At 37.1% G+C, this 8,390-nt stretch overlaps 2 protein-coding genes across 2 annotated transcripts in view; one reads left to right on the top strand and one right to left on the bottom strand.

Annotated features, from left to right (window-relative positions):
* Nucleotides 1-8,390, top strand: part of LOC116696326 (neuronal acetylcholine receptor subunit alpha-7) — a 34,940-nt gene that overhangs the window by 13,062 nt on the left and 13,488 nt on the right. The window contains exons 3-4 of the mRNA XM_032527196.1: nt 3,966-4,010; nt 5,138-5,247. Coding sequence (XP_032383087.1) covers nt 3,966-4,010; nt 5,138-5,247 — 155 coding nt within the window. The remainder of the gene's footprint in view (nt 1-3,965; nt 4,011-5,137; nt 5,248-8,390) is intronic.
* si:ch211-175m2.5 (uncharacterized) overlaps nt 8,037-8,390 on the bottom strand; it is a 29,253-nt gene continuing 28,899 nt past the window's right edge. The window contains exon 8 of the mRNA XM_032527231.1: nt 8,037-8,047. The gene's annotated coding sequence lies outside the window, so the exon portion shown is untranslated. The remainder of the gene's footprint in view (nt 8,048-8,390) is intronic.

Below are 8,390 nucleotides of genomic sequence, written 5' to 3'. Positions count from 1 at the left end.
TCTCTCTCTCTCTCTCTCTCTGTGTGTGGTAAAATGGTAATGTTGAAAAAGTAGCCTGATTTGAAAGTAGCATCTCCTCGGGGCTCCATCTAACCGCTCCGCAGCAATTCAGCACAGGGCAGATTGAGCGGGACAGGAAGTTGAACACCAAAACAAAATAAAACATCTGGTTAATTTTTAAAATAAAATACACTGTGCTCACAGTGGTTCATATTTCCCTGCACTACACCTTGAAAATGTCATAATGGGTGGAGACAGACCTGAAGTCAACAGGTCAGAGGTTTTGTGGTTCTGTTTATAGAAACTACATTGTGTTATATCTCTCGATCGTATGTGAATTTGCGAGATCTTGTGTGTCCTCGTGACTTCAGCTGCTAGTCATGGCCACAGCCTTTCCGCATAAAATCTGGACCTAGTGGGTATTGAAGGAAGGGCGGAGCACGAAGCCAACACGCAGTAGCGCCAAAACGTGGCCGTTCCGCAGTTGGAGGATATCCAGGGTAATTGCAGCGGGTCAAAGAGGCATTACAGTGGTTCTTTCCAAGCCAGTGGTTCTTTCCATTGGTGAGCATTTTTACAGGATTGCAGCAGCTACGGATGACATATCTTTTTCAATCCTTTTTCAGAGCCCATTACCTATTTATTGCTGTCATGATGTAAAGACCATTTCAAACAATATATAAAAAGTGTATTTTGGAAATAGTCACCAACCCTGCCTTTATTGGAGGTTGAAGTAGAGTTGTACCACCGTGCTGGCGACTTGCATCTTTTACATTTGAAAACATTACAATTTCGGCTACACACACACACACACACACACACACACACACACACACTGTATGTCTTACTTTCTCTTTTAAGACCAATGTTTTATTTTTTTTAATCTTAATTCATCGAAGGAAAGGTGACTGAGCATAGTTGGTTTTTGCTGCACAAACTGAAGCAGAGTGGGGTTAAAATATGGTAGGGAGTAAAATAAAGAATTTTAATGTTGTCACTGACACTTTGACCAAAGCACTAAAGTTTAGCCAGCATTTTAGATGTTTATATAACGGATAAAATAGATTTCTGGAACACAGCAACAATAGAGACTGAAGAGAGACTGAATTTTAGTTGAAAAAAAGACACCTTTCAATCTACAAACTACAATTTCAGTGAAGTTTGGACGTTGTGTAAAACGTAAAATAAAAATTGACTACAATGATTTACAAATACTTTTCAACCTATGTTCCACTGAAGACACTACAAAGACAAGATATTTAATGTTCAAACTAACAAACATTTTTTTTTTGTTGCAAATATTCACTCATTTTGAATTTGATGCCTGCAACACGGTGGGTCATGTTTACCACCGTGTATCATCACTTTTTATTTTAACAATACTCAACAAACATTTGGGAACTGAGGACACTTGTAGCTCAGGCCCAGAGAAGCCGGCGGCGTTTCTAGGTGTTGTTGATGTATGGCTTTTGTTCTGCATGGTAGAGTTTTCACTTGCACTTGTAGATGTAGCGACAAACTGTTAACTGACAATGATTTTTGGAAATGTTCCTGAACCCACATGGTAATATCCTGTACATAATGATGTTGGTTTTTAATGCACTGCCGCCTGAGGGGTCGGTCACGGGCATTCAATGTTGTTTTTCAGCCTTGCTGCTGACGTGCATAGATTTCTCCAGATTTTCTGAATCTTTTCATGACATTATGGACTGTAGATGATGAATCCCTAAATTCCTTGCAACCGTACGTTGAGAATAGTTGTTCTTAAACTGTTGGACTATCTGCTCACACAGGTATTCACAAAGTGGTAAACCTCACCCCATCCTTGCTTGTGAATGATTGAGTGAGTCTTTTGGGGATGCTCGTTTTTATATATATGCAATCATGACCAATCCATGGACCTGTGGAATGTTCCACACAGCTGTTTTTTGAGCATTCCTCAACTTTCCCAGTCTTTTGTTGCCTCTGTCCCAGCTTTTTTGGAACATGTTGCAGGCATCAAATTCAAAATGAGTGAACATTTGCACACAAAAACAACTAAGTTTATCAGTTTGAACATTAGTAGTGTATTCAATTGAATATAGGTTGGAAAGATTTGCTAAATCACTGTATTCTGTTTTTATGTCCCAACTTCATTGGAATTGGGTTTTGTAGATTGAAAAACTTTTTTATTCCATTTCTTAGCAAATATCTTGTATTTTTCACTGTAGCCTAAAGATGTTTATAAACATCAATATAAGAAATAAAAGAAATGTATTTTAAAAAATACCTTGTTAGTTTATGTGACTGCTTCACTAATTTAGCAGTAACTGATGTACTGAGACCCAGAGTTGTACTAGTACACTGTAAATTTGCTGTTCAGTTGTTGTTGTTAGGGAACACAGATGTTCATTCAACTTATTTATTCATCATCTTTAAAGTAAACATTGTTGACTGACTGGTGCTCACATGTTTCTAGGTCAGGTTCTAGGTGTTTCTAGGTAAATCTGTCCATACAGACCCTCATATGAACACAGACAAACATATTCATGTTGAAACAGAAGATACATGTTAATAAAAGTATATTGAAAAAAGACACCAGTAATAATGTTAACCATTTATAGAAACTAAGATCATCAAAAAATGGGGGGGGCATTTGACTGACAAAATTCTGAGTAGGGTACAGTCCTAATACATTTCATATGACCCACTTCAATAAATTGTAAACACACGTCAACAAATCACTGGGTCATTAAAAATCTCTGAAGAGACACACATTTCCAATTATTACTTTCAGCTGTGACTTTTACTAGATCATCTGGGTCATCTGCCTAAAGACAGGACATTATAGAAGGATTTGCCATATGTGGCCACGACCCACATGTTTAACCCCAAGCTCAGAAAAAGGACAAAAAGAGAAATGAATGAAGATACATGGATAAACAAATGCAGTGTGCTTTAAAAAGGAAACTTCTCTGATCTCTGTCAGCCTTCCTCTCTTCAGTGCAGGCATTCTGACTTTTTCACTTTGCACTTGGAGCTGAAATTCTGAAGCTTGCAGAAATGCTAATTTCACCTTGCAGCTAGAAAATTAGCAACATTATTTCCAAAATGCAATAAGTACACTTTGAAAAAAATTCTGAAGTTCAGTTTATTTAATATGATAAAGCCATAGATATTGGCAAATTAACTTAATTACTTATTGGTAATAAGAACTTTTAATAATTCACAGTGTTTTTAACTAGGATATTTTCTCACTGAGATTACAAATTAATTTTACAGCAATGTCCTTGCCAAACCATCAGCAGCATTTAGAACATACAACATATGAGTTACAAAACATATATTTAGCCTTAAATAATAAAATAAGTTAAAATAGTTGCTGTTGCATTCTTCGTAGAAAACACAGTTAAGATCAATCTCTGTTATCTTTGTGTTTGCAGTAGTGCTTTTAAAATAATACATAATTACACAGTACCATTCAACACCTTTACACAGCATGTTTAACTGTTGGCATGAACACTTATAAATGGAAACAGATAAACCTGCTGTAAATCTTTTCATTGTGCATCAATGAATCAAGAAAAGAAACACTGAGAGCATTACTTTTGTGATGTTATTGTGTCTGTGAATATGATTAGATTTTTTTTCTCCATTCAAGCCAGCATGGCATTTTACAGTTCATTACCATTTTTTAAATCCAATAGGTCCTACAGTATTTTAGTTTTGAAAGGGTTGTGTGATTTGTCACATGGCTCCACTGTGAAACCATTCAACAGAACTACACTTGGTTACATAAAACCATCTTTTATACAGATTTACAAAGCATGGTTTGTTCTTTGGACATGCAAAGCAACTGCCCTGACTTGCTAATGGCAAAGCCTTTTCCACTATATTAAATATGGATTGCCCTGGTTGTCTTTTCTTATACAAAAGAAAAACATATTCTCTCTTTTCCTCTTCTTCTTTTTTTCTGTTGTCCTCAGGATGAGAAAAATCAAGTGCTGATGACTAACGCTTGGCTGCAGCTGGTGAGTCAAAGTTTGAGAAGGGCACTTTATCAATTTCATGTGTTTTATTACACAATTATCTCTTCTAATGACACTGTGACTGTTTCTGAAATCACTAGCTCCACTACATAAAGTGCTTGTTCGTGATATCAAATGTTAGTCATGCACATCCAGATTTGCAATTTCTTTCCTGTACTTATTTACAGTCTAAAAGAAATATTAATAATCTAATATTTCCTGTATATCCAGTTAGTATTAGTGTTAGCTCCTCCATCCACGTATTTTTAAGCTATTTGCAATTATTTTCAGAGCTCACAGTGAATCAAAATCCTCAATACTGGAACTCAGCCAACAGTTGCTGACCGTGTGTGAAATAGAGACAGTGGATTTGTGTATGTCCGTGTTCATCGCTGGCATCAGCACACTCAAGAAAACATCACTTTAGGCAGATTGTCAAGCAGAAAGTGAAAAAAAGCAGAGGAGGAGGATTAAGTGCCAGTCAACTTGATAATTAGTGAATTTAATGCCAACAGGCAAAGATTTCCAGACATTTTCAAAGCCTCGGGCCAAACTATTCTGTGCAGCAGTTTCAAGTAGTACACAGTTTGCTTGGTGCTTACTGTTTTACTGACTTTACTGACTTCTGCTTTGGTTAGACGGGTGGCCTGAAATAAATGACACATTCTCATGAAGCAGACAGAAGAACCGTCTCTTACTCATTATCCGATAGCATTGCAATTTTATAGCTTAATAATGTAGATAGTAGGCTAGAAATGGTGATAGATTATTACATTGTTTAAGCGAACAAGTGTGCCTGCATGGTTAGAAGCATACTTACAAGAATAACATTTTTTGTTCCATTCCTTGATAACTTCAGAATTGCTGTTTATAACCCTCCATTTTAATTCCATTTTTGGCAAGATAAAGCCCTTCTTATTTCTCTTGAATGTGCCATTAACTTGTAAAAGTTCTATTAGAATAGTTCAACTAGCCATTGCACATTACTACATGCTGTGAGAGTTATTGCAAATATTTAAAATGTATTTTACGATCATCTTAAAGTTCTCTCTCTCTCTCTCTCTCTCTCTCTCTCTCTCTCTCTCTCTCTCTCTCTCTCTCTCTCTCTCTCTCTCTTTCTGTGTTTACAGTACTGGACAGACATCTACCTTAGCTGGAATCCAGAAAACTACCCCGGTGTCCAGAACCTGCGATTCCCTTCAGACCAGATCTGGACTCCTGACATCCTCCTTTACAACAGGTCAGAGCTGCTTTTCCTGCTGCTAGCCACCTTTCTTAAAGCAGCAATATTTGTTAAAATTAGTTTTACTGAGTGAATAGTGATCTTATGTTGAATACATAAAATGACAAATGAATGATATAGCTTCTCAGTCATGCCTGAATGTAGATACAGTATATGCTGCTTGTTAACATGTTTATCATATCAACTTGAAATGTGATATGTCAAGGCTGTGTTTACAACTTGTTTCCGCTGCCCACAGGTGGACAAAAAAACTTTGCAAATTTTAGTTAGAAATCTTGTGAGCAGATAAACACACCTGGCATATTTTCATACTATTTTTTTTCAGTTGTCAGTGATTAAAATTTCAGTCTAATCCTTCTGGTGCCCCTCTATTATATTGATTCTGTTTTTAATCCCCAAAAATGAAAGCAGTGTCAGGGTAACTTTAAGCCAATGTCATAAGATCACACCAAACCAAACACAAAACCCAGTGACACAGTTAGCAGGAGGAGGTGGGTCACTTTAAAAACTGCATTTATTGACTATTACTTCCCCAGGGATGGGAAGTCCAGTGAAAGAAAAGATGTCCATCAAAGGAACAACCCTTTTGACAATTAGTTTGCTTTATTGAAATTAATTGAAATAGAATTAACAAGTGATGTTACACTCCTCCAATCATCAATCATTGGCAGAATATCAACATTCTCAATTCAAACTGTCGTTTAGTCTTTTTAGGATGCAGTGCAGTGGTTGACAGTGGCTGTCGATCTCCTTGAAGATTTAATTTGGACTTGCTTGTTAATAATAAAGAAACTACTGTCATGAAATGAAGGCTGATAAAGAGCTATTGATGTCAACATGCTGCAGGTCATTTGTTTTTAAATTCTGTTTTTTGAAAGAATTAACCAGACATACTGGTGGAGGCCCTCATGCTAATAACTGAGCTTGGCTCATTGCATTTTTTGATTCAGGTCAGGCAGTATCTACTGTTGTTCATGCTTTTTTTGCGAGGCTTCTTAAGTCAGTTTGAAATGTAGGACAGTTGTTTTTCTCCAGAACAACTAATTGCATTGCGTTTGCATGCTTGAGTGTGAGACATGATCGGTTCTGAGTCCCGTGAGGGGGTAGAAATACAAAGAGGATTCAGTCAAAAACAGAGAGACAATGACACATACACAATGAGTTGAAAAGCTTGTAAAACAAAAATATTTGATTTATTTGAACAGATAAAGTGAGGTCAAGAGAAACAGCTTTGCAGTTCATGTTGAACACCCATCTTACTGAGTTGATGGAGAAAATGACCATAATTCCCCCCAATACACACACACACACACACACACACACACACACACACATGAGCACATCACAGGGAATACAAGGACAAAACAAAGGTTCGGTGGTATTAACCCAAATTTTAAAAGCTACCAGGATTACCCATCCTAATCTCCCTTTCTCTCTGCCTTTTACCCCCTGCCTCCACTCCTCCCTCTCTACCTCCATCACCCATCCCATCTTACCATCTTTTCTCTCATCGCATTCAAATTGTGTCTTCTTCTCTCTCTCTCTTTCATAACTCACTGTCTCACTATAGTTCATTCTATTCAATCAACTCTTTCTCTCCATTCTTTTTTGGTCCCTGCCTTCACTGACTCATCTACAGTATATAAATCATCCCAGTTACCTGCCTCTGTCTGTCAAGGTGTCAGCATCTTACTCTCCCCCTTTTCTCAGTCAACCTCTTTGTGGCTTACTAGTTTGTCTGCTGCTTTCTCTTGTGCTGTGTTGTCCTATGCTACCTGCTCAGATCTGTTCACACATGAAAACAACCATGTTTAAAAAAAACAAAAACTTTTAGATATTACTAATTTCTTTGCCGAATTAAATGTACTGGAGAAAAAATAAGTGCTGTCTCGGTGGGTGTACAAAGCACAGGACTGGGGTTTGTGTCTTGTGTCACAAATGCTGTTAGGTTTAGGTTTTAAAAGAACTTTGTAAAGGTAGGGAAATGTTTTTGTTAAAGCAACACTAAAGCACTTTTCCCACTTTGGTCCCCCTACATGTTGGAAGTGGAATTGTCCATTACCGCTGTCGTAATATCTCATTCAAACTACAGATCCGCTACCCGATGAGACAAACTTGCATAATATAATGTAATGGACAATTTTTTTTCCAACCTGTAGGGGTACCAAATTGGGAAAAGTGCTTTAGTGTTGCTTTAAATGCTGAACAGGACTAAGAGTCTACATCAATCCATGTGGTCTGAGTTGCCTATACTCTTTTTAGAGGCCAGGTTTGAAAACAAAAAATGTATTCATTGTAACTTGTTGGAAACCAGCTATACTTGTCTGCCTTAGTTTGGTAACTGAAGAACCCAGTATTGATGTTGCTGGTTTGTTGCTTATCTCGTTTAGGTCAGAATAAATTACCTGTATAGGTAAGCTGAAGTGAAAAATTCAGTTTACAGTTTGTTTTTCTAGCAATAATATACTAGAAACACACAAACACATGCACACCAAGCTACGTACACAACATATTTAAGGTTTCATCTCACTATACACAGTATATATCTGTGCACACACATGCACACTAGTTGCAAACAGACTTCACACTCTTGACATAACACATGTCATTACACCTTGGGCCATAAGTGTGTAACCAAAAAAAACGCTAGTCTCACTGTGTTGAATAGCAGATGCATGCAGCCTTATTAGCGTGCAGGTCAGAAAGAGCTCGCCATCAATCCATTTGTTCATTTCTATTGTTTTAATATGAAGTTAATGATGTTTGGGAATGTCAAGGTCAGATGCCATCTCGATATGTAATGTGTTCAAGCAAGGAAGAGTAAGATAAAAAAAAAAAAAAAATTGGTATTGTCTGTAATGAGTCACTTAGCTCATATTATGCTAGTGTGGAATCTCTCATGTTTCTTTCAAATTGCTTGCGAAATACTGTATAAGATCAGTTGTGCTTACACTGTGAGACATAGATTTACCATCCTAACCCTATCCATGTTTACTGCATGGGAAAAATATTTTGTTGTTCACCATATTTGCAAAGATTTTGTTCTGTGATTGACAGCTGGCATCTTCCATGGCTAAGACTGATATTAGTACTGCTTAAAACACCCATATTGTGCTCATTTTCAGGTTCATAATTGTAAT

Source organism: Etheostoma spectabile, chromosome 10, assembly GCF_008692095.1.
Source record: "Etheostoma spectabile isolate EspeVRDwgs_2016 chromosome 10, UIUC_Espe_1.0, whole genome shotgun sequence".
Taxonomy (NCBI): domain Eukaryota; kingdom Metazoa; phylum Chordata; class Actinopteri; order Perciformes; family Percidae; genus Etheostoma; species Etheostoma spectabile.
The sequence above is the reverse complement of the archived record's forward strand: the minus strand, read 5'-3'. Positions and strand labels throughout refer to the sequence as shown.